The sequence below is a fragment of the Buteo buteo genome, chromosome 2, assembly GCF_964188355.1.
Source record: "Buteo buteo chromosome 2, bButBut1.hap1.1, whole genome shotgun sequence".
Classification (NCBI taxonomy): domain Eukaryota; kingdom Metazoa; phylum Chordata; class Aves; order Accipitriformes; family Accipitridae; genus Buteo; species Buteo buteo.
Window position 1 is genome coordinate 33338526 of NC_134172.1, and position 26069 is coordinate 33364594.

A 26069-nucleotide genomic window follows, 5' to 3' on the forward strand; every position below is an offset into this window, starting at 1 on the left:
TCACATCTCAGTTTGTTTCTCCTTTGATTTTGGGGTGGGTTTTTTGTTTGTTTTTAATTCCACCATCTTCTACCCTTTTCATTTTTCAGCCTTTTTTAGAGGACCATCAAGCCATCTTTTTCAAGCTACAAAGCCTGGAAAGCTAAAGAAAAGAAGAATGTAACTAGAAATTCTTCTGCCAACTGATCTAAGACAAATGAAGTAATTTAGTTTTCAGATTTTGCATGAAGTGGATTGGTTTCAATATACAAATCTGATTCACTCAACTGTGCAGTTATGAAAAACATTTCTAGGTCCATATTCTGTATTCTCTTTTCTGATGATCACTACCCAAGGAATACTAATTGGAGTGCTTGAGGAGTAAGGTAAGCAAGGCTGGCAGAGTCTGAGCTTTTATTTACTCTGTGTTATCTCCGTCCAAATGTTCAAAGCAATATGGGTGGTGACTGATTCACTACTTAAATTCAAAACAGCATGTGTGTACAAAAGGCTGCCAAGTTTCTCATGTATATAGCTATTTGTGAGTAGCTATGCACAGACAAAAACCAATCAACCAGTTCCTTAATTTCATTTTATATCTTTATTCCCATTGTAAGTATTAACAATAATCCAAAAGACCATTTAAATTTGGTTTGGATACACAATAGCATTAATCACAGTCCGGTTTCTTTTTTTTTTTACTGCAGTTCTAGTATTTTGTGATCTGTTTTAGTAGTTCTGTTGTTGGTGTATTTGCTTCCAGCAAAATACATTTTTTAGTGTTTGTAGATTTTTTGAAAATATTGTTAAAGATAAAAAAATTCATAATGCAATGATTAACAGTACATTAATAATGCTTATCTTAGATTAGTACTAAGCATGTTTGATGACCTGAAACTAAGTCCATAAACAACCATAATAAAATTTTTCATCACAGCAGTTCATTGAAGTAACATTTTTAATTGGATTAAAATAATTTTAAGAGAATGAGGTAAGTAAAACAACCCTACAACATAAAAGGTTTTGTTTAAGCAAATGGTAAGTTACACACAAACCAATGCTAAGGCAGTATCACAATGTATAAATTAGAGTGGATAGAAAACATGAAGGATTTTCTAAATTCACTTGCTTATTATTTGGGGAAAACACATCACAGATTTAATTTTAGTCTTCAAGCGAAGAATCACAACATACAGTCAAAGAGACTTCTTTCATCATGTCTTTTAAAAGCTTGTGAGACAAATTACTTCATCAAATTTATTAATGTAAAAGCGAATTCAGAAAACTTATTTGCGAAAGCTGTCCTGTTAAATTATGAATACCAATAATAAATTCTTTAGTTCCTCATTTATTTGCGTACTCTGCGTATGAAGAGCCACAAATATATACATGAATAAATTATGCCTATTGTATAGCCATACACAGAGCTAATATGAATGCTTATGTTGTACGATGTCAGAAAAGGACAAATTATTAATCAAAGTAGAGAGGAGAGCAAAGCAAAGAAGAAAGCAGATGATGCATGAGAACTTTGTTAGTCGTCTTAGGATGACTTCTGTGTGCAAGAAAATGTGTGCTTTGGATATAGAACAGTCAGCTAACTATTTTATCGTGCAATGAAGGAAGTTTGGGATCAATATCAGTTTCTAAAAGGGATTTAAAACAGAGATACAGATAGTCAGGTGAAGGGAAAAAGGGAGGGGACCAAGCGTGGATCATGCTATCCTAAGCTTTGTCTGAGCACCAGAGGGAGTGGAACATGGTGGGAGTAAGGGCAGGAATGCTGGTTTCAGAGGGAAACTTGCTGAACCGACAGTGCTCTCACTCAGGACAGATTGAACAGGGGACTCACTGGACACTTCTGGTGGGGATACTTCTCTAAGACCTTATTCCAATCACAGCAGGTATGCAAGACATTAAACTAGTCCCTTTACATGTTGCAGGAGAGCTGGAATTCCTGAGTCTGATGCATAAGGAGGGACAGGTGTTTTCAGGGACTGTCCTCTTCCTGTATTGCTCTTAGTGGTTGTGATACCTGGAGATACTCCACAAAATAACCATTCACCATTTCACCTTCCTGTCCCAACTTTCCACATTTGAATATCAATGTAGCATATATTTGAACTCATAACACTCAGTTCACTACTATTTAATACATACATATGCTAACCAGCAAGAGATGAAAATTGTACACTTGAAGATCAGCTAACAGAATCTTCCTACTTCTCCATTACCTACAGATTGGGTTGCGAAGCATTTCTTTCGGTCTTAACCCTTTTCTCTTCCTTTAAGCATGCATACACACATACATGCATATATGTACACACACGTGCAAACACAAAGAGTACATGTAATACAGTACTCCGTGGAGCTACTGGAGCTAGTTCGGAATGATGGCACATGGGTACTGGAAGAAGGGTAGCACTAAGGAGCGCTACAGCCAGAGTATACTGCATCCAGAAAACTGGGGTTTAGCACCTTGTTGTCCCCATGCACATCTTTTCTTTGTTTCAAGGGTACCTTCATTCCATGGAGGATGGGGACTTGACCTTTCAAACACTTCTTGCAATGTGTGTTTCTGTTCATGTCAGGAAGGCTACACTGTATAATGAACTCTACATTCGCTAATAGGTATAGCAGCAATTTTTAAATAATTTCATATAGAGAAGATGATCTGTGCTTTAGGATTATTTTATCTTAAATAAAATTTAATTCATGCAGTCTGAGAGTACAACACACATACATGGGTTAAAGACAATTCTGCATGAATGCTTTGGTGTCCTCTGTGCACCTTTTTACATGACCAGTACCTCACAAAAACATTTCAGTATCATTCCTCACAGTATGTACCCAGTGTATCTCAGAATGATCTGTATTTCATTTTATACTTTATACATAATATCAGACTTGTATTTTAAGTATCAAAAATATGTTGTTAAAAGATCTTAATAGTAAATGTCATAAATCCAGAGTTTTCATCAAAGGGTAAAATGATTCAAGACCTTTGGTGAATGGATGATGAAAAAGAAACATTTCCAAAAGCTACACTTGATTTATGGTCTCATGCTACCAACAGCTGGCCAATCAGCTCTGGGTTTCTGTCCTTTATTAATGCCATGATAAGAGCAGCAGCAGAATTTACTGTCTCCTGAAGCAGCAAATGGTCCTGGGGGAAAAAAAAAAGGGGGGAGAGCAGGGAAAACAATATGTTAACAAAAGTGGAAAAAGTAAGTATTTAAAATCGCAAAATTACCATATGATTCTTTAAAAAAATAAAAAAAAGTATCTGTACTTTCTAGAACTTCTAAAACTTATATTTTAAGCAAACACCATTTCATAGTAATATAAATTTTCCAATCTCCATGATGATTTAAAAAGCAAAATTATTTTTCTAAAAGGAATGTATTTTAACTGCCAGAATTAATGCGATCTATCTAGAGACCAATAAAAAAACCAGAAGCTTGATTCTGTCACTTGCTTCCTAACTGATATTTAAAATCTAAAAAGTAGTAAAAATTTTGGGTTTGAAAACATTGGAACAAAATGGAGGATTTCATTCATTGAGTAGCATAGTTAAAGCCCTGTAACTTTAAGCACCCACTGAATCCCATCTGTAGTCTGCAAACTACTTAAACCTCACAAAGGCATTTAAGCACTGGGACTTCAGTCAGTTTTCAGGCTGAACTTTGTATCAAATAACTTTAAAAAGTAGTCTGGTTTTGATAGGCAAGTATAGAGACCAACACAGGAAGCAGTAATAAAATGAGACTTTGATTCTGTGCTTCTAACTGAGCACTCCAGCTCACATTTGAAAGAGTCCTTTGTCTAATTGCCAAGTTTTCTTAATTGTATTGACTATAAAAGGTTAGCCTCTTGCTACCAGTAACCTTTTCATTTGCGCACTGGGAGAATATCAATAGGTGTAGCCAGCCACAGACACATCCCTGGAGAGAGAAATAGGAGGGAACAATTTCTGTGAAGCAACAGAGAAAAAGAAAGGTCTACAAAACTCTAGGGAGAATCTAGAAGTTTCAAATACAGAAGGGGAGCTACAAAGAGAACACAAGAGCTCTTCTCCATAGCTATGATGGATAAAACTGGAAGCAATAGGCTTAAGGGAACTTAAACTGGGGTAGAAGTAGTCAGGGAAGTCGTTTTAACAGTAAGGACTGGTATACAATGGAACAGATTATTGGACAGATCAAGGGAACTCATCATTAGGGCCCTGTAACATGAGACCCACATACCTGTAAAATGGGACGCAGGTACAGCTTCCTGCCTGGGGCAGGAGGATGGAGCAGTTTGATTCCATATTTTTTCCACCACTATTTTTCTAAGACACTGCATCAAGGAAGAATTTGTAGAGGATGTTTAAGAAACTTGGATTAATGGAGAAAGAGGAAACGGTTCCAACAACTTATACAAAAACATAACGTTAAAAACTGCTTTTTAAGGAATAAGGCTACTGCTGAAGGGACTTCACTTATTCAGCTAGCACAGAGGGGAGCTGGAGACTAAGAAATTGGGGTTGAAGGAAAAACTGAAAGGGGAAAGGTGTCCCTGGAACACTCTCAATGTTGGAGCGGGTCCAGAGGAGGGCCACAAAAATGATCAGAGGCATGGAACACCTTTCCTATGAGGAAAGGCTGAGAGACTTGGGGTAGTTCAGCCTGGAGAAGAGAAAGCTCTGGGGAGACCTTATTGTGGCCTTTCAATACTTAAAGAGGGCTTATAATAAAGATGGGGACAGACCTTTTAGTAGGGCCTGTAGCAATAGGACAAGGGGTAATGGTTTTAAACTAAAAGAAGGTAGTTGCAGACTAGATATAAGGAAGAAATTTTTTATGATGAGGGTGGTGAGACACTGGAACAGATTGCCCAAGAAGTGGTAGATGCCCCATCCCTGGAAACATTCAAGGTCAGGTTGGACGGGTCACTGAGCAACCTGATCTAGTGGAAGATGTCCCTGCTCATTGCAGGGGGTTGGACTAGATGACCTTTAAAGGTCTCTTCCAACCCAAACTATTCTATGATTCTACAATAATGCTCTTATTAACTTTGCGCTTTATGTAAATGACAGGAAACATGCCAGAGAGGTAGCTGGATAGAATTAGTTTATACCTGATTCTTTTATCACTCCTGGAAAAATTACGTTTGTATTTGACTAGAATTTTGTCCTAAAAATCATCAAATAACTAAGCTGTTACAATTTGTAAACCCCCAAAAGATTACACTCCTAACAAATTCATGTTATATATTCTAATATGCAGTAAAATTATTTATTAGTGTTCTAAAAAGTTGTCATAGAGTAAAAATGTTCACCACAGCTGTGTCTTGCTGTTTACTGAGTGACACCTCCCATTCAGTTAAGCAAGGAGTGCAGAAGTGTACTCAGGTCCTGCTCCTCCAGAACCTTTTGTCATGGACCAGGGGTGCAAAGAGGAACTCAGAATCCACTACTCCAGTTTGGTAGGGTTTTCACTTCCTCATTTCCCATAGGTATAAATTGCTGTATAATGTACAAGGAGAGCAGAAGTCATGTGCATACACCCACTCAGACGGCAAACACTGCAGTCGCTTTCAAGATCTAGCAACACATTTCTTGCTATTCAGCAATGCCAATCTCTTTGCACCCCTCATCGCTTTTTGTTCAGTTTGTTTCGAGAAGCACTTCACAATTACAGACACTGTTTTCCAAATGGGCTTCCAGCCATATCTGAAGTTGGCTGGAGGTGTATATTTTTTTTCCCCATTTCACAAAAAAAAGAAATAAAATACACCTGGCCAGGAATGCTCTTAATGTTTCTCCCAATAAATCTTTCCACATCCTCTGTTGGTTACTGGATTCAGTACACATTCCTTTGTAGTAATAAATTATTTAAGTTTTTGAACATAAAAGGAAGCAAGAGAAAGAAATTTAACTTTCACAGGAGAGATTGAAAGTGACACCATAAGATTCCTTTAGACTGGAAAAAGCTTCTTCTAAAGCTAAACTTAAGGTTTTAGTGCTAATTTCCATGTTCTGAAGGAAAGACATGCAAAAAATTGAGTAGCATTTGTAACGCAGGCAATGCGGCACAGTAATGTGTACAGAAAACCTGCATGGAGAAGTGGTCTATAAACCACACTGAAATCGACTGGTGAATTGCAATTTGTTCAAAAATAGAAACACAAAAAGTAAGCAGCACAAATTAAAATGTGTTTGCAAGTTTTACAATTACTTGGCTTCTAATAATCTGATTATTAATACTACTATTATAACTCTTCAGGAAACCTACTGGTTCCTGTCTTTCTTCGAATCAATCAATACAAATGGCAGGAACAATGAACTGTCAGATTTGATTGGCCCCTGTGCAGGATTGTTTCTGGGAAATAACCAGAAGTGTATTCTTTAAGTGAATATACATTATCTTATTTAAGGTAACAAATGTAATAGAAAAGATATTCTTAATTTTATACAGTTACAGTTGATGGTTAAATGACATCGTGAAGCATGTATTGAAGAATTCAACAGGGCTAGGGATTACTAATTTTTAGATTTATGCTGTTGCTCCTTCCCGGTAACACTGTCTCACTCTGATCTCAGGGTCACCTACTCATTGAACAGTGTCCAGCACCTGGCCCTATGAGCCAGCCTCTGAGTGAGGAGAAATCAATGCCACAGAGGTCAAGTATGTGCCAAGTTTAACTTGCCTGATTCTCACAGCCACCGTCTTACTGGAAAGAGGTAGTAAATAATGTGAAGAACTGGACTCTTCCAGGAATTTCAAAATCATTGTATATCCTGTATCTTTCTGAGAATCAAAACTCACTCTTATGCTAGGAATCATTAGTGTAGTATCCGATGGTCATAGCCTGTGCCTAATTCATAACTTCTGTTAATCATTTCTAGTCCCTATTATCATGAAAAAGAAAACAGAAAAAGAAATTCTAGCAACTGAAAGAGAACACATTGTTCGAAATGTAGGCATAACACTGACTGACACAATGGTTAAGTTATAGCTTAACTAGTCTTTCCTCTCCTCTGAATCCTGCTGGGAATTTATTTCATTTTAGGCCATTACTGTGCACGTAAGCGGATATTTTCAATGTGCCACAATGAAACGTAGCTTTTTCCTAAGTATTTATATGTAATTTGGATGCCAGCAGTGTTTATGAAGAATATTAAAAAGAATTAAAATGACAGAATTCAACAACAACCCAGGAAAGAAAAAGAATCGTGTGGGTCTTTATTAATTTAAAGTTAAACAAATAAGTGAACAGTTCAAGTCCCCCGGCTATACCCTTAAAATATCCATATTTCTGACACTGCAATGTTATTTCTGGCAACAGTGCTGATTACAGCTGATAGTGCCTACAGGGAGGCTTCAATAAGGATGCCAGGACAAATTTAATCTACCACACCTAACTCCATTGCACATACAGGCCTCTGATCCCCTTTTATATTCAATGGCATAGCACTAAATCTTTCAAAAATCTCATTATTAGTTGCAGGAAGTCAAATAATCAAGCAGAACCAGGTCTTCACATGTCTAATTGCCTGACGTGTTTGCATATATTGTAACCACGATAAAAAACAGGATGTAAGAACAGAACAATCAATACAAATCCTCATGTAGCCCACAAGAGCTCTCGCACGTTATTGCCCACCCACTGCTCAGTGTTGCAAATTCCAAGTAGAGAACATACTTCAGCACACTAGTCTGAGTGCACATCCGTGCACTTGCTGGATGGATCAAACACAAATAGTTCTCTTCCTTCATCAACAAAATCCTTAAAAAAGACCATGACCTTTAAATAAGACTCAGAGGCAGTAACAACTTTAATGGATTAATGACTGAAGTTCCACATGATCAACTGGTGTGCCATGATCCCCCCTGAACCATTGTGATATTCATTGTCTATTCATTTCATCCAGTTGACTTAAACGAGTCTCTTGTAAAAAAGAAAAAACAAAACCCCCTAACATTTCTTGGCCATTAATAAATAGAAATTTTTATTGTTTGAACAGATGATTAACTACATTTATAAGCTAAAAACAAAACTTTTACCACTTTATATTTATGTACTTTGGAAAAGAAAGTACTCAGAAACACTGCCAACCTTATAAACCATAAATCCACATAACAGCACTTTGATTCCAAAATAAAATATCCACTTTGTCTGTTATTAAATAGTAAAAATATTCCAACATAACCATACTGTGTGATGGTTATAAGTCATACTCAGAATTTATTTGATGTAGAGTTACTGACTGTAGGGGTTTTCTGGACTGCAGAGTAAAACTGGGAATGGATACAGGGACAGAGTTAAAGTTGTGTTTGGAATATGCAATCTGATATTTTACAAATGTGCGTTTATTTAAGAAACTGTGAGGATATCTGAATATTTACTGACATTCCCTTAACGACTCATTTCCTTGCTTCAATCTGTTTAGAACACCCCCACCCCCCCCAGCTGGAACTTCACATACATGCATTTCAATTTACATATGTACTAGTTCAGTTTAAGCATAGCTTGAAAAACACACACTACCCTTTTTAGCTCAAAAAAAAAAAAAAAGCCTCTGCAGGTATTACCTCTGCCTTGTACTGCATCCCTCCAAAAGAATAAAACAGCTGTGTTCCATTATTTGCACTCTGTTTTGCTTTAATGTTTGACTTTCCATTTAATACAGTTTTTAAAAATGAATAGAATTGTAATGTTAGCGCTGCTTATACGGCTGACGGGAAACCTGAAAACATGATTTAAAGACACTGCTAAACTTAGGGAACATCCAATATTAAAACAGTTATGTTTGTACCAGGAACAGAAGGAGGACCGGGGCATGCACTGGCACGCCCCTGCCCTTGCTGTTCCATTGTTCGCCCGCTCCCTGGCATAGTTTTGGCTCCTGCCAGCTAACACGTTCCCAGACAATGGCTGGGCACGGTTCAGGGGACAGCGCAGGCCAGGGACTGCTCCCAGCGGACAGTCTGAATGAAGCCACCCTCTTTTGGGAAAATGAGAACTTAGCCATATGGACATGAGGCATGCTGTGCCTTTTAGCCCTAGGACAAGAGAACCATCCCTGGCCTGTTTTACTTACCAGTATAGATGTAGCCTAAGTATCACTGGGAAGTGACAGTTGTGCCTTTCTCTCCCTACCCAAATGCATCAAGAATACATAGAAAAACAATCAAATAATCCCCCCCCCCCCCCCCCCGGAATGAGGCACAAATCCCATGTAGCTACCACATAAACACAGTCATTTAAAAAAAAAGATTAACTGCTCTGTGGACACCTTTCCCAGCAAAACAGAGAAGGAGAGGGGGACGAACCACACTGCAAGACAGCACTTGTGCTGCACTGCAATTCCTGCCATGTTACAGAAAAAGGCTGGAGCCAGCAGAAGGACCCCATGCCCACTGCTCCCTTTTGCAGGGTAGGTGCACACCAGATACACCACAAGGCATGAGCAGAAAAGAGCTGAAATAGTCTGCGTTCTGGCAAGCATCTTGCAAAGGACTATGTTGGTAGTACAGGAGGAGCTGCTGTTAATTTAAAACTCCACGGGATGCAGCAATTTATACAAAGGCTATAACAGGTGCCTCCAAAACTCACCTGATGTCACATACTGACAGTGTTTTATTTGCACTCAGAGAAACTGAGTAGAGAATCTAGCCTCAGAAACCTCAATACTTGACATTTTCTTCTTCAGTTAGTATTTTTCATTTTAAAAGATGATCTGGAGAGGGACTGAGGTTCTTCCACTACCAGAAATCAATCGTATAACATGGTTTGGAGGAATTCTGTGGTAGATTCACAAAGAAGCATTTTTTCCTATTCAAGATATGTAGTGGCATGCATCTACATATTAAGGCAACCTCCATTTCTGTAGCAGTACAAATTAATCTGAAGTCTCCTTTCTTCTTAAAATGCTTCCACATCACATTTTTGAATCCATGTGCCAAAGGATCTAATGATAAGTGACATCTCATACATAATATCAATGCAGCAGTTTACCTCAATAAGAAGATAGCTATGCAGATCAATCTAAAAGATAAGAAAAGTATTTCTCTGAATATTTTTAGGTTTTCTTTCAAGTAATATATAAATAAGTAAGGTAGCGTTTGAGTTCAGATAGGTAGCTGGGCTCAAAATTACTCCAGCAGGTTTATAATTGAACCTCTGTATACACAGCCTTGCTTCCTTTCTGAACTAAGAAAATGCAATCAATTCTTCATTAGTGGATACTCCTCAAAATAGAAATAATTTAGAAATCTAGATACTCAGGATGCAATGAGGATTGAGAAAAGAGATGAGTAGCACTGGAAGAACTAAATTGTCACTGTGCTAATGGAGCCTAGCAGACCTCTTAGTTAATGAACTCTGATAGATCTGCGTTATTTCACTGCAGTAAATGGTTGTACATCCATGCTACAATCAACCCAAACCCAGATAAATTGTGAATAAATATGTGATACTGCACCGTATCTTTCTCTCCTGTACCAGTGATCAACCCTGCCTCTTATAGTTTGCCATAAGAAAATGGAGAGCCATCAACATTTAAAATGACTCTGTGGATGCACTGAGGACAGGCAAGTATTTTAAATCTTCCAGAGTCTGTCAGGATTATGTCTCTAATGCTATTGTGTATATCTTTTCACCTAAGATTGACAGATTTAAAACTGAAGGTAAACATTGCTCTTTTGTTAAAAAACCCAACACAACAGCACAAACAAACAAAAACCCAAATAGGATTAATTCCTTTCTCCAGTATGAACAGAATAGACAGAATTCCCCTAAATCAGCAGTTTTAAAACAGTTCCATTATCTACATGTTCTGGAGCATGTAAGTGACCAAGGTTCAGTTCCCTTCTTTGTGTGAGGTGGTTAATCCACCCCCCAGATCACACTTCTTTTGGATTGGGGTTAAAACCCCTGTGGAGGAATACCCATTCTATGTACAGTCACTGTATCACAACAGAAAGATGACAAGATTCCAGCCTAGACACTCCTCCAGACGCCTGGGGAGCAAGTGAAAGCTCTGTTCTAACTTTTGCTCCAAAAGTTTGCTCATTTGATGTAAAATAGACAAACAGTGTTTGGCACAGACATGAGCTCGGTGCCAATGCCTCTGTCATCCACAGACCTAGGCTTTATATTTCCTTGTTCTTGTCCTCTCCAAGTCTTTTTTTTTTTTCCCCTGTATGAAAAATTGTTACCGTGATCATACTGAATAATCAATAAAAATTCCTGGACCAAAAAATTCTCTGAAGAGTTTGTTTTAAAGAGCATTTTCAGCACATTCAATCATTGCAGCTTAAGCAAGAGCTTTCATTCAGCACTTACCACTATCTGATCTAAGCTTTTGCCAAGAGTGAGTATGCCAGTAGTGATAGCACAACTGTCTGTCAACCATCTTTCCCTCTAAATTGTTTAAAAAGCTACAAAATGCTTGAGCTAGCAGCCAATTCTGCCACCTGTATGGGACTGGTACAAAAATACTGGCAGAAATAAGCCATTTAACAGATGTGGTTGTCTGCAAAAGTATATTATGTGTTTGAGGTTTCTTAGAGGTGGTCTCTTAATACAGTATGTTACCAAATAAGACTATAATATGAAATGTATTCCTATTAATATATGTTAGTGTACTACCTACAAGCCCTACAACATATCACTCTGGTAACCTTGTAAAACACACCAAAAGGGTTTTTAGGGGGAAGGAAAAATTGTTTCTTACTATCAATACAGGAAAACTGAAATGCTCCTGAGGCACAGGAGACTTGCTTTCTCCTCTGACAACCAGCTCCTGAAAATCTAAGATTGGGCTGAAGTTGAGTGAAGCTGTAGCAAGTCTTTTCTTTGGTTTCAGAAAGCTTTGGATCAATCTGATAGCACTAACAAATTCACGTGGGAATGGGATTTAAGCCTTCCACGCAGCAGCAGCATGTAACAGCGTTTCCCTCAGCGTGTGTGTGATGGAACCTCTGCTGCCTGTTCCACTGTGAGAGTCTATAAATACTTTGACAGGCTGCAGCGTTAAGTTTTGCAGGCAGCCAGGAAAACAGGCAGACCCACCACACACACATACAGAAAAAACGGGTTAAGTAGCGCTGGCCTCCTGCAAAACATAACACCCCAATCATGCAAATCATTTACAGACTGTTGCAGTACACCAGGCACCAAGCAAAGACAGAGCAGCTAGGGATCACGTATGAATGCATCTGACACATGCGGCTAGCAGCAGAGCAAAAGCAGTTAAGCACAGTTTAGCTGTTTTTCTCCTATTATGAGCTGAGAAATACAGCACCTTCAAGCTCAGTTTCACTCAATGACTAGTGTTTTAGCCCTAGTCAGCAGTAAGTAGGAAGGCAAAAATGCATATGTAGGGAAGACAGAGAGACGTGGTGGGGGAACAAGCTAAGAGAAAGGGGAAAAGAAGAAATGACAGAGATAAAAGATTAAGCACACAACCATCTCAATCCTCAAAACATAAAAAGACATGCCATTGCTAAAGATCAGGAGAGATTACTATGCCAGAGGCTCTATCTGATAGGCAAACTGTGTCATATACTGCAGGTAAAAAAAAAATCTTCAAAGAGCAGAGTAGGACGTTTCTACCCAGTGACATCTGAGGTCATCAGCGTAATCGTAAAATTATAAGTAGGTAAGTATCACATATCTGAATGCTTCTCCTTAATTTTAGAGCACTGTGACATCGTTACTTAGGATCTGCAAAACCTGCCTAATGGGGACAGAGAAAACAATACAGCACTTCTTCATATAAACTTCTAGCAAGAGCAAAAAAGTACATACTTTATGGTAAATTTAACACAGTATATTTCGATATTACAGGTTTTTCCTTTCTGTCCCATATTATACTGACAACATAGATTGGTCATTGCACTTTTCAAGAAATAAATTAACACACTAGTTTGGAAACATCAAAGTTGCTAATATGCAGTACAAGACATGAAATGCTTTAGCTATCACAGGTTACAGAATTTTGCATACAAATATGCAGGATCAGTTTCATATAATTTGTGACATGCACTTTGTGATTGTGACTATCAGTGTTATATAGAAAGACTAGGCAACTTTTAATTAGTGATTGTAACAAAGCAGGAAGGTCTTTGGAAAGAATGAGTGATGCATTTGAATAACCTGGGGGATGCTGAAAATCAGTGCAAAGGAATTGTGAGCATTTTTTCCATTCTTTCAGTCTAAACTACACTTTTCTCCCCTCCTATAGGTGCTAACTTCATACGGAATATTATGCATAATAGACATCCAGCTCTCCAAAATAAGAAGAGGGATGCTTCCATCCATTTCAATATAAGCATTCTGTTCAGTCATTAAAATTCTCATTATACAACTCCTACAGACTGAATAATATGAACTACAAGCACACAGCTACAGTAACTAATTGATTAGAAACATTCCTCTTAATTACAGAAAATTTATCCGAGATGGTCCAGAGGAAAAACTGTATAGCCTGCTAAAAAACAAAATTAAAACTTCTCCTTTGGGGAAAGAAATAAACAAAACCCAAGAGATTCTGAGGGGCAAAGTATGCGTACACATGTGCTGGGCTATTGTTCACATCCCAGTCCTGTGGCTTCCAAAACTTTTAGGATGATAATATCAGTTCAGTGGGGTAAAGGCCACATTCCAATCCTGGTTACAGAAATACAAAGTAACTACAGTATTACGAGCCCAGTTACTTTGCAGTTGCAGAGACTGAAATTCAACTTTAAATTCTGTGTTTTGCTACAGAAGACCTAATATGTAATTGTTTTTAAACTGCTCTCTCAAAATTTCAAAAGCAGCTTTAAAGTAAGTCAAATGTCAGTGTTCGGGAGTGAGACACAGTGAGAGGGAGTTGCTGTCCAGAAGTTCATTGTTAAGCAATTGATATCACAGATTTCCCTAATTTGATACTCCTAATTGAATCTAGCCGGTTGCTTGCAAGTGGCTCTCAAGTTGCATCATCTCATTATTCTGTGACAAGGGACTGATTGCAGAATAAATCATTAAAACTTCATGTTTAAGTTAGACACTGAAATTTGAAAAAATCCTTGAATCACAACTTAACATTTAAAATTGAATGTCCATCCTACATCTTTCATCTCATCACTCAAATTCCACTTCTTTGACTGCATCTGTGTGATGTTTAGGCATAGTTTATGTCCCACCTCTGAATTCTTTTCCTGTCCACAGCTGAGGGTCCACAGCCTACTAGAAGGCAAAAATTATAAATTCCTTACAATTCAAGATTTTTATGTAAGGCCAAGCTAGTCTACTTTACCCCCAAAATAAAAATACCAGACTGATGAAGAAGTATCCAGAAATGAGACAAAAAGTTACAAGGACATGAGGTGACATCTCTCCTTGGAGAGTAAAAGGAGAGGAGTCAGCAGGGTAAAAACAAGTTACAACACAAGTTGTTAATAAAGATTCATTCTCTTTGTCTCTTGCACCAATATGATGTTTTAATACATTAATTTTGCAGTAATTCTGATTAATCTCAACACCCCTTTGCACAGAACACAGACTCGTTCCCTGCTCCAAAGCAATCTTCATGCAGTGAATGTAATAAGCAGGAAAGTAAATTGCATTTCTTGCAAGCATGAATAATTCTACGAGTAAAGGAGCTCTAAACACAAGTAGACTCAAATATACTCAAATATACTCAAAACTGCTATGAATGAAGATAGTCTATTTGCCTCTATCCATTGTTCTCTTTCAGGTATGTTGCCTACACAATGTTTACCTACACACTTAAGACTGGACAGTTTATCTGAGCAGCACCCTAGGAAAATGAATGAATCCCTATCCAGTAGGCATGACGAGATAGTAATTTCTAAAAATGTTGATCCAAACTCTCAATTTCTCTATTCTCCATTTCTTTGTCCTCCTTAGTTCATAGCCTAAAGCCAGTGCAAATAGAGCATTTGCCCTTGTTAAAGTTTTCAGCTAAGCAACGGAGGGAGCACACAAATTTTGAAAAATTAATCCTAGAGGAAAGATGGTTCTTGAAGTCTGGTGTGAGCAGAGGTGCTGGGTTCAGAAAGCAGCAGCAAACAGCCCGTGTCCAATCCAACAGACAGGGCAGAGAAGAATGGTAAAAACACACTAGGAAACCACTGTGGCAAAGTGCTCTGTTCTCACCGAGTGGCTGAGAGGAATGGCAAGCACAGGACACACCAGACCTTTCCATGGAAGCATGGGTGGTAGGAATGGATGGACAGGGCTGAGGGGCACAGTGCAATTTTTAAAGATACAGTCAAAATGCCCTCAAGCCAGCTAACTTGCTAGCAGTATGACTGGAACGGCACAAAATGTCAACATGGACTAATCACCTGCGCGCTTGCTCACTTTCTCAGCTGGCTTTTGCAGCCCCTAGGTAGCTCATGCTGTGATGGCTGCTCCAAGTCTGGGCCCCCACCTGATCATCCCCCATAGCTTGAGTCGAACGGAGGAATCTCTCCTGCCACTAGCTACTGATTAAACTACCACATAGCTGGAGAGCAAATAGCCAGTTTCAGAAAAACCTTTCGAGTATGAGCCCAGTGATAGGAAGGCAGAAGAGGGCCCAAAGCTTGCCTTGTAGCTAAAAGACAGCAAACAGCTAAAGCAAATAGTGTCATTCCTCAGGGTTCACCAGTAAATCCTTACCCTTAAACTCAAAATGTACAATCCTTACAATCGTAAGGGGACAGATATACTTGCTTTTAGATTCTATTTTTCTTTTAGGCCATGAGAGTCCAGCTACACCACAAAGATAGAGCTCACAGATGTTCTCTTACATAAAAATCAGGGTTTGCCAAGACAGGCTTCTCTTTCTTTCTGCCAGCTAGTATCAGCCCAAACCATGTAACACAATAGCCTGTCTATATACAAACAAAGGCACTCAAAATGACAATATATCCAAGTGATAAAACTCTTGTAAAACAACAACAAAAAATTTGTGCTTTTAGAAAAATGGCTATTTTAAAACTTTAAAAAGAAACAGAAAGAAATAGAATATAAAGAATAAATAAAGGAATGAGTCTTGCTTTAGCAGATGGATTAATTGTAGTCCATAATTAAGTCCTTTTATTAAAAATAAAACAGATGAAATATTTTGTTAGTTATGAACACATCTCTTTTTATGAGATTAGCATTCAGTGTTAAGCTTATTCTTCAGGTATGTTGTATCTTGCATTGCATAACAGAAGAGTCTATGTTTTATAGCCTTTAACACTTTCAATTAAATTGTTACCAAAGTTTCCTTTCAAAACATCCTAAAACGATCTTGTGCCTACTTGCAACTTTAAATATGTCTGTGACTGTCTGCAAAGATAGGTTTGGTTCTTCCTAGTATCTTTTCATAATAGGCATTTGATAAACTATTTATGACAGTTTCCAAGAGCATGACTAAACATGATGTGTAAGAGTTTACCACATCACTTACTCCTCACTTTAAAATTTGGGTTATCCAGAGCTATTTGAAATCAATGAGCTGAGAACAAGTGACCAGTGCTATTTTCATGGTGATGGGCACAAATCTTTTTTATAAGAAAGGGGATTGCCATTCTTCCAAGATGGTAAGGTAAAAGAGGTGATATTAGTGTCTCGTAGACTGCCTGCATGTGGAGTGTTTTTGTTTTTCAGCTTTCCCTATAAAAGCTGAATATTCAGCTAAATATTACAGTTGCCAATATTTAGAAGTGATGCAAGAATCATCAGATTGGATATTAAGTAAATACCTGTATAATTCGCTTGCAGGATCTTTAAAGTATTTTAAAATATGTTAATTGGTAATATTTAAAATTAATTAAAAAGAATAATTTTGAGAGCTTAACAAAATTGTTGGATTATTTTCTGAATATAACTGTCAAAAATGAAAGCAAGCAGAACGCTAAGTAGTTTTCAATCTGATAGTAATTTTGACAGCAGTTAATCATTACAGATTCTGGACATAAGACTACAGAGGAATTTTAAATTTATTTTTAAAAGCCATTAGTTTTTTGTAAAAACTGTATTGTAATAACATTTATGTTTAAGGGAAACAGTAGCTTAATTTTGTTGGGCTCTGGTCTCGATATCCACAGCTGCCAAGGAAGTAACTCCCATGAAATGGTACAGCTACTCAAGTGAGAACACTAGATGGCACAGATATGAATCCGAGCACCTACTGTGTAAGCCCAGTATTACAGCCTGCAGAGCTGTTCTATCACAGATTTGTTCGGTTAAGAAGAAAAGGAATGTAGCTCTGTTTAAGCCTTATCCAGAATTAAAAACTAGTTCAGCTGCTCAAATGAGTTAGGTGTTAGTTAAGAACAAATCTCCTGGTGCTTCAACTAGAAAGCACAACTTTTACTCTTTCTCTGACTTTTACTGACTTTTTTTTTCCTTCCAGCTTCAGTATTTGCTTCCAAGTTCACAGCTGCATTTACGACTGCATGTATCTTTTTACATGGGCAATGATTTCACATTGTTCATCTCCTCAGCCTGTATTGATTAGATGAATGTGTGGTTTGGCTTTTCATGGACATATTTTAAAAGTTTCCTCTGGACAAAAGAAGTAATCTCAAACTCCATTTCCACTAATTCCTCTCTTGACTCAATATCTCTTTTGTCTTCAACAAACTGTAATCCCTTGTGCCTGCTCTTGGCCTCAGCTTTTACCCTGCATGCTCTACTTCCATAAATCTGCTGTCTATTCAGTAAGCAGAACTATGTCTGCAGCAGTACGTACGTGCCACAGCCTCGTCTCCTAACACTCCTAGATGTCTTCAGTCACAGTGTCTCCTTCACATTAACTACCGAGCTTACCTGTTAGGAGCTTTAGCATTAACTTTTGCTGCTGAATACCCTTTTATATGCTCAAAGTGAGATTCCATTCTCCCAGTCAAACCAATCTGCTAACAAACAGAGCTACACGTTCCCTTCAAGGTCCGTTAACAAAACACAGGCCGTCTTGTGCTCAAGACTGTCTGTGGACTTGCTCCAGTCCAAAGATGGGACTTAAAAATCCGTACTCTCTCAGTTACTGCTTTCTGATTATTTCCCATTGGTTGCCACATAGCCTTTCCTTTAACCAGATCTGACACTAGCAGAAAGGATTTCCTGAACTGTTTAGCCTAACCTTCATCTGAAAAAATATTCTTCTCTTCATGCCTGTTATTTTACTCTTCGTATAATATTGATGTTGCAGCACATATTTTTACATAAACTATATAGCATAATAGAAACATGTATTAGAAAAAAAACTTCCCGTCTTCCATTCCACTGAAATTTTTGAAATATTTTTCAAATCTTTGCTCTCTTTACCAATACCCTAGACAATATAAGCAACTAGTTCAGGTTTCCCCAAGAATCCCAAACCTACACTTTCAAGACACAGACCTTTTATATAGAGACTCATCAGGTTCAAACCCACTAGTGAAATCTTCCATAGTGGTAATGCATATATAACATACGAAGAGTATTATTCTGACTGATACTAGAATATCTGACTTATTTTTCCTTTTTTTTTCTAAATGTTTTTTATACAATTTATAGGATTATATTAGTAGGATGGAAATTTGAAGTGTCAATTTAAATTTTTGTCTATTTGTTTATGAGCAATCTCAAAGCCTTATGAATATACACTAGAATTAATTTGTTCAAACAAACTTAAAAGAAAAAAGGGGTTGTAAAAGATGGTAATAAATATCAGTTAGGGGCATTATTAATAATTTTGCAATGACATTTAAAATGACTAATCAGGAAGTTTTTTCTCTCTAAAATTCAACCCAAATATCAGAAATAACATATTTTAAAATGCAGAGCTATGTATAAAATAAAATGTAATTAAGCCAAAATCATCTTTCCCAGAACATTTCTAGATTCACTCCATGTCATTAGGATGCATTTAGGGAAGTAATGAATTTAAAGAGTTTTGTATAGGAATCCTTGTTTCTGCAGCTATCATCATATTGAGTATATATGTATATATATGTGGCGACCAAATTCATATTCTGCACTCAGTAAATACCAGGAGCTCTAAAGCCAAATCAGTCTGTAGAAGCAATCCTTTAATGTGCTTAACTGATAATGCTCTGAGAAGGCTGCCATGGACCTTACAATTTTCCAAGTCCTAGTGTTGGCCACTGTGATGTTACTTTCTGCTGTGACTTTAGTATGTTTAAAGGAACCAATATTGTATTTACACAATAGATAATACATAAACTGTAAGAAGTTATGACAGGCATTGTATTTCAAGACAATTATAATTTGCCTCTAGTAGCTTTATAAGGCATGAGACTAAATACCTATTGAGTTTTACCACCCAAGAAGTACTGTTTTGCACTGAAATGCCTGGATTATATTACTGATATAAAATAGAAAATAAACTTCAAAATAAGGAAAACAGGCTACATACTGATTTGTGAATGATCTCATTGCACACCAGCTCCAGAACATTAATTTTATCAAGAACCCTAAAGCTATTTATAATGGCAATTGCTATCAGTTCATTTTCAATTTCTTAATCTGTTAGGCAAAGAAAAACACAGTTCAGCTGAAAAGAACTAGAAAAGATTCTCGTAAACAGCATTACAAAGCAGACGTACTACATGATTGTGAGATTCTGCCAGCACCTACTGTTTGTAGATCATGCACTAATATGATCTTATTTGTTAACTTAGAATCTGAAAATAACACTTTAAAAAGTTCAAATTTACAGAACACTGCTAATTAATGACCAAAGGCTCAAAATTCAAGAAGCGTATTCACATGCTTTTATTAAAAAACCAGTCCATGAATCCTTGTATCTAAGTAAGGTAATTCAAACTGCTATGTAATTTGCAATCACAGTTAAGGTTTGTTATTTATGAAATCTTCTAAAGTTTATTTTGGAATCAGTTTCTTCTCTTGCAAGAACTGTAAAAACATAAAAAGCATCACAAGTCACCAAAATAGATGATTTAGTTACTGCCCAGGTTGTCAGTCCCCCCTTACGCAGAGACACACATCCAAGATTCAACATCAACAGAACATCAAGACTTTTGGGTGAAACAAAGGACCAACAAAGACTGTTCGTAATAACAAACTCAATCAACCTTACAGTAGGTAGATACATACTCTCTGAAGTTACACATAAAGAAGGTTTCAGTCATGTACTTCAGGTGCAATAACTGAGGATGACTTTTGGCAAGTGCATTGCAAGGCTCTGATGGCATGCCACAAACATCAGCTTTTTTCTTGGAAAAGTGTAAATATTTCTGATATGAATTGCTCATTTGTCACAAACTTGTCCATACTGTACTTAAGCTAGGATTCTAAATCTTATTGGCTTTAAGACAGAAAGCATTATTGATAAGTATCTGTACCTCAAAAATATTTTAAAGTTAGTCTTGATAAAACATGTAAAACGCATACCTTTGTTTCTACTATAAACAATTTCTACTGCATCTTTGAATGCTAGTCATCAAAAGGAGAAATCAGCATGAACAATGTTGTGTTCACCCAAAGTACATTTTGTTCACCACTTCTGCTAGTTGTCTACTCTGTTCTCTCTTTTGCAAATTCTGCTTTGCAACTGTGGCTTGAGACATCACATGAAAACTAAAGAATGAAAAACAGAAGGTAGAACACTACTATGCAGCTTAAGCAGGTGAACTGTATAATCCAATTACATAAATCAAAGTAGGAATCAGATTCCAAATGCAACATGAAAAAGTGAGAAATCTGGTTTGTATACCAGTCAGAGGTACTCTTTCATATTTTATTTAACGTAAAAGGAGTTGAAAGTAACAGTGAACTACAGCCTCCTGGGGTACATCGATACACAGTGATTGAATGACAGCAGAGTTTACTGATAAGGATAATATATCATGTGTATGTGCTTATACATAAAACCAGTTAATAGATGAATTAACTTATAGTAAGAATAAAGTCAACTTTTGCATACAAGACCGCCATTATTTCATAAGGATTCTTTTGTTAGTATTTATTCCATGTCCAAGATCAGAATTGTTTGTGATAGCATTTAGGAGAGAAGGCAAACAACTGGACAGTTACAGATAAAGGATTAACACTGAGCTGATACAACCTCACAGATAATCCCTAACACACCCTATGTAATAATTTGATCTGACATATACGGAAAAATGCTTTAAAATAAAGGTTTTTAAAATATCCTTCTGTGTAACAAATAGAGCATTCAGTGTCTGCTGTGATGAAAGCAATATGTGGCTACAAAAGCCTTTTTTAAAATCAGACAACCAGATCTACACAATCCACAAGAAAGTCAGAATTACAAAACTAGGCAATGGGAGAACAGCTCTTAAGATAGTTACTAAAATTCACTACACCAGATGATAGGATCCAAAACCATATCAGACTCAGACACAGATTCACGGAACAGCTTTATGGCTTTCAGTAGATCTTGGACAGGAAAAGGGTGCTCAAGTCCAGAAGTATAACTTTCAAAATCCAAGGATAGCCGCGAGTCAAGTACTTCGCATGTTTTTGACACTATGCTCCTGAGATACTCTGGTTTGGAAGCACCAAACTGCTAAAAAGCAGAATCGCTAAACCTAAAATCTGCTAAATCTCTATATACTTTCCCTAAGTTGTCTGACTTACTCTACTCCAACATTGAGTGCAAAAAAATGGATAACTAAATCAGGAAGCCTGTTTCCCCTAGACCCCCTTTACAGGTATAAATGAACCTCTCCTTCCCTATAAAGTGATTTAGATCAGGAGCCTAATGCCTAGATCTTGTTTAGATATCATAGCTGAATGGCCTAATCAAGTGATTGTAATATGGAAAGGAATAATTTTTATTATTTTTTCAGATTCCATGCAGAACTTTGCATTTGTTACAAAAACTTGTTTAGCTGAGACAAATTCTTGTGTGGGAGAGGGGCATTTTAAAAAATCTATTCTAAAGGCAAATATAAGATGATATATATATATAAATAAAAGCAGCAAAACACTAAACCAAGTCCCACAGATTCTTATTTTTCATAAAAACTGCACTCAATCTGTCTGTGGTAATAAAAGATAACTTAAGAAATTATTACTTGAATAGTTGCTGAAAGTAAAAGCAATATATTGCAAAAAGTGTTGTTCCATTAGAAAACTATATGCAATTTTGTGCCTGCATTAGTTGTCTCCCATACACAGAAAATTACAATAGAACTTGATAGATTTAAATTGCTATAAATGATACCTAAGAAGAGGGTTTTTTTAAAATTTTACTTGTGACCAGTTGTAATACCTCCTCACTAAAATAAGTTTGTATTTTCTGTCCACATTTGCCTTGCAGGTTTGTTTTCAATTTCCCATTTACTTAGTGTCTGGGTAAAGGTGCTACAGGTTAAGTAACAGATATTTTCTTAAAGACCTGTGATGAATTATTTGTTTTCAATTTTATTTTTTTGTTTCAAAGCTTTGTATAGTATGCAAACATAAGGAAATTCAAGTGCCACGCTACTTGGTTTCAAACATATATCAGTGTAGCAATGAAAGTTCTGCAACACAAAGTGATAAATTCAAATATACAGTGGTTTATTTTATTAAAAAAACATTAATTCTTAGAGGAAATTTTATATTCTTACAATTATATTCTATTGTGTTATTTTTACAACTTCCATAGACTATCAATATGTAGAAAATTTTTTAACTGAAAACAGAACTGAGTATTTATATCTGGTAAGAATTCAGCAGAATTTGAAATACTTCAATAATAGGATGGAGATAAAACAAATTAAGAATCTTGAAAGTGGAAAAAGTTTCCTTTCCATTCATCCTTGTGGTCAGTAATAGGGGTGGCACTGCACATTAGAAGTCTCCATTTGCAGTATTTACTACACCAATCCCCCAACATAAAGTAAATCAATAAAACATGAACATTTAAGAGTCCTAACAACTAATTGAGCATAATTGAGATGAAAAGAGAAGTTCCATAAACTCAGCAATAGTCAACGTAATATTAATCTCATTTGCATTTCTTAAATGCCCAGATTTAATAAGTGGAGGACAGAGCATATCAGAAAAATGAAACATGCCTGCCAGATACTGTTGCTTAATTCATTGGAAGGCACACAGCAAAGCAACAGATGAATGACACATACTGTATGTGGTTCACAGATACCGCCAATTCAATCAAAAGTTCATTTTAACAAATGAACAAAAGAGCTCTAAAAATGCCAGCTGCATTATCTGTAACTGCATGAGTTTATTGAGTCTATTCCCAAGCCATACCTATCACACCCACTCACTTAGGCAAATACAATTGTTAATGAAGAAATATTTTCTAGTTCAATCTATTCAACCCCTGCTACAAATCTGCATTCAGCAGAGCACTTCCAAGTTGCCTAAAGTCAAGTTTCCAAACTGCATGCATACATTCTTCCTGTGCCATACCTTGGTTCCCGATACTTCGAAGTTTGAATCATTTCTCAGTGAAGTTTTTTGAGTACCACCACCTTCCTATACTGTACTTTTAAATTGCTTTGTTTTAAAAAGTGCTTTTTTTTGACAAATCATACCAGGCAGCTGCTGTTGTTGTTTGGTTTTTTTTCTAGGAGGAGTATTTTCCCCAAAGGTTTAGAAAAATTTTTAGCCAGGCATGTTCTACAAAGCCTACTGTTCCTTAGAGTATAGTATTACTGAAGAAATGCCTTGCTTAAAGTTGTATACGTGTATATGTATGATTCCACTCATCCATTATTGACATTATTGAGACTACTGAACAATATCAGTATCTAAAATACAATGTACAAATATTTAAGACAAAACACATCTGTATACTGACTACAATGTGAAGTAAAATCCAAGTATCAAATTCTTGATTTCTTTGATATAAAACCACATACGATGTTAATAAACATATTGACATAGTTTTGTAAATGCACACATATTTATAAAAAGGGACACACTTTAAGCAAATTTCTTGAACTAATAAACTTTTTTATCTTTCACTGAAAAACCTGTTGAGTGTAAGACTAAAATCTGTATAGAATTCTCCTTTGTTTTGTAGCATCTCTGCTTTTAAGCAATTCAAATATGAGAGTATATCCACCACAGCAACACATTAATTTTTAGATGCAAGTAACTATGTGAGGAAGCCCATTACCCATCAGAGAACAGGCTTTCCCATCATCTCTTTCTTGGTAACAATTATGGAAAGAATGCATCTATTGATTTTTCTGTGAATTCATACGCCGTTTCAAATTGTAAACCTGCAGGCTCTAACATATTCAGATGGTGGGAGGAGAACAGACACACCTCTCTTTTACCATACCCAAGAACTTCTTGTGGGTTTTCACACTCTAATTTTGATTGTGGAATTTATTTAAAAAGCACTTTTTAAAAATAACTCTCTATCCTAATTTCTACTCTGTTCCTATGATTTGTTTAGAACACAGGGGGCCTTGGTTGCGCTGCCATTCAGAGGGACCTGGACAGGGTGGAGAATTAACCCAAGAGGAATCTTACAAAGTTCACAACGGGGTAAATGCAAAGTTCTGCACCTGGGGAGGAACAACCCCATGCAGCAGTACATGCTGGGGACTGACTGGCTGGAAAGCAGCTTTGCAGAGAAGGACTTTGGGGTCCTTGTGGACAAGAAGTTGAACAGGAGCCAGCAACATGCCCTCACAGCAAAGAAGGATGAGCAGTCCCCTCAGATGAATTAGGCAGCACATCACCAGCAGGCCGAGGGAGGTGATCCTTCCCTGCTACTCAGCACTGGTGAGTCCACATCTGGAGTGCTGGGTCCAGTTCTGGGCAACCCAGTACAACAAAGATATGGACTTACTGGAATGAGTATACAGGGATACAAAGATGATTAAGGAAACGAAGCATCTTTCATATAAGGAGAGGCTGAGAGAGCTGGGACTCTTCAGCCTGAAGAAAAGAAAGCTCAAAGGGGCTTTAGCATAGAAATAACTGATGGATGAGAATAAAGAAGCAGTCACACTCTTCTCAGCAGTGACCACTGAAAGGACAAGAGGCAATGGGCACAAATTTAAGAAAAACCAGGAAACTCAATCTGAGTACAAGAAAACACTTTTTTTTTTTTTTTTTTTTTTTTACTGTGAAGGTGGTCAACCACTGGAACAGTCTGGCCGGGGAGTCTGTGAAGTCTCCATCTTTGAAGATATTCAAAACCTGATCGGACAGGGTCCTGTACAAGCCCACTGTAGCTGACTCCACTTGTGCAGGGCAGTTAGACTAAAAGATCTCCAGAGGTCCCTTCCAACCTGAACAATTCCATGATTCTGTGACTTGGAACTACAGGGGAATCATTCCTGCCAGTGCCGTAACAGGCATCAACCTGTGGGTATCACTGTCAACATTTACCAGAATATGAAGCAGAACTGGGGGCAAAAAGCCAGTACAAAAGCACAGTGCACCTTATTATACTTACTAAGCAGCATCACTCTCAGCTGTATAAAACATCTCAGTGCACTAGTGAAATCACCGCACATATATCCTCACTGTTCTCTGAACAGACTTCTTGCAATTACCTACCTCTCTTTTAATTTTTAGAACGCTATTTTGTTAACTCTGACATTTCATATCAAACTCAGTCCTGCTTGTTTATGTTGTTGGAGTGTGTGAGTGTTTTAAAAATGTGGTATTTGCAGTGCAAATAAGAGTACTGGTGGAGACACTGTATGTTGCTGAACATATGTCTTCAGTAATTTCATCTTATATTACCAAAAAAGATGTTAAAGTATTAGCTTTCCTGAAATAGTTGGGTAGTGTGCTTAACCTGGGCACAGTAATATTTTGTAAGGTATAGGTACACATTGCAGCACTAACTTAACATTCCAAATGTAAATCTTGGTCTGGCTAGATATAAAACCAATATTATACCACTGTAACACAGTTTTCAATTGATCATACACTGCTGCAAGAATGGAATCAAGCCCAAAGCCTCAAGTTTAGTGCTACAACTTGATGTGTTTTAAAACTCTGAGCAGTGCTCTCAAAATAACAGCACATGTAGTGTTCAACTTCGATGGTAAAGTTAATGTAGATATTGACACACTTCTGTTAACAGTCTCACCTGTGGAGTGCAGTCCCCACCATCATGAGGTTTCAGGAAACCTTTCAAC

General features: G+C 37.1%; 1 protein-coding gene across 4 annotated transcripts in view; it reads right to left on the minus strand.

Annotated features, from left to right (window-relative positions):
- Positions 1-565: 565 nt before the first annotated feature.
- Positions 566-26069, minus strand: part of CRPPA (CDP-L-ribitol pyrophosphorylase A) — a 122413-nt gene continuing 96909 nt past the window's right edge. The window contains exons 10-11 of one of the 4 annotated variants that reach the window (XM_075050141.1): positions 4227-4320; positions 566-3145 (exon numbers count right to left, since the gene is read on the minus strand). In XM_075050141.1, coding sequence (XP_074906242.1) covers positions 3033-3145; positions 4227-4320 — 207 coding nt within the window. In that variant the 3' untranslated portion in view covers positions 566-3032. Of the gene's footprint in view, positions 3146-4226; positions 4321-19755; positions 19876-26069 lie in introns of those variants that run through there. The other 3 variants (XM_075050149.1, XR_012653465.1, XM_075050163.1) reach the window with 3 other exon arrangements.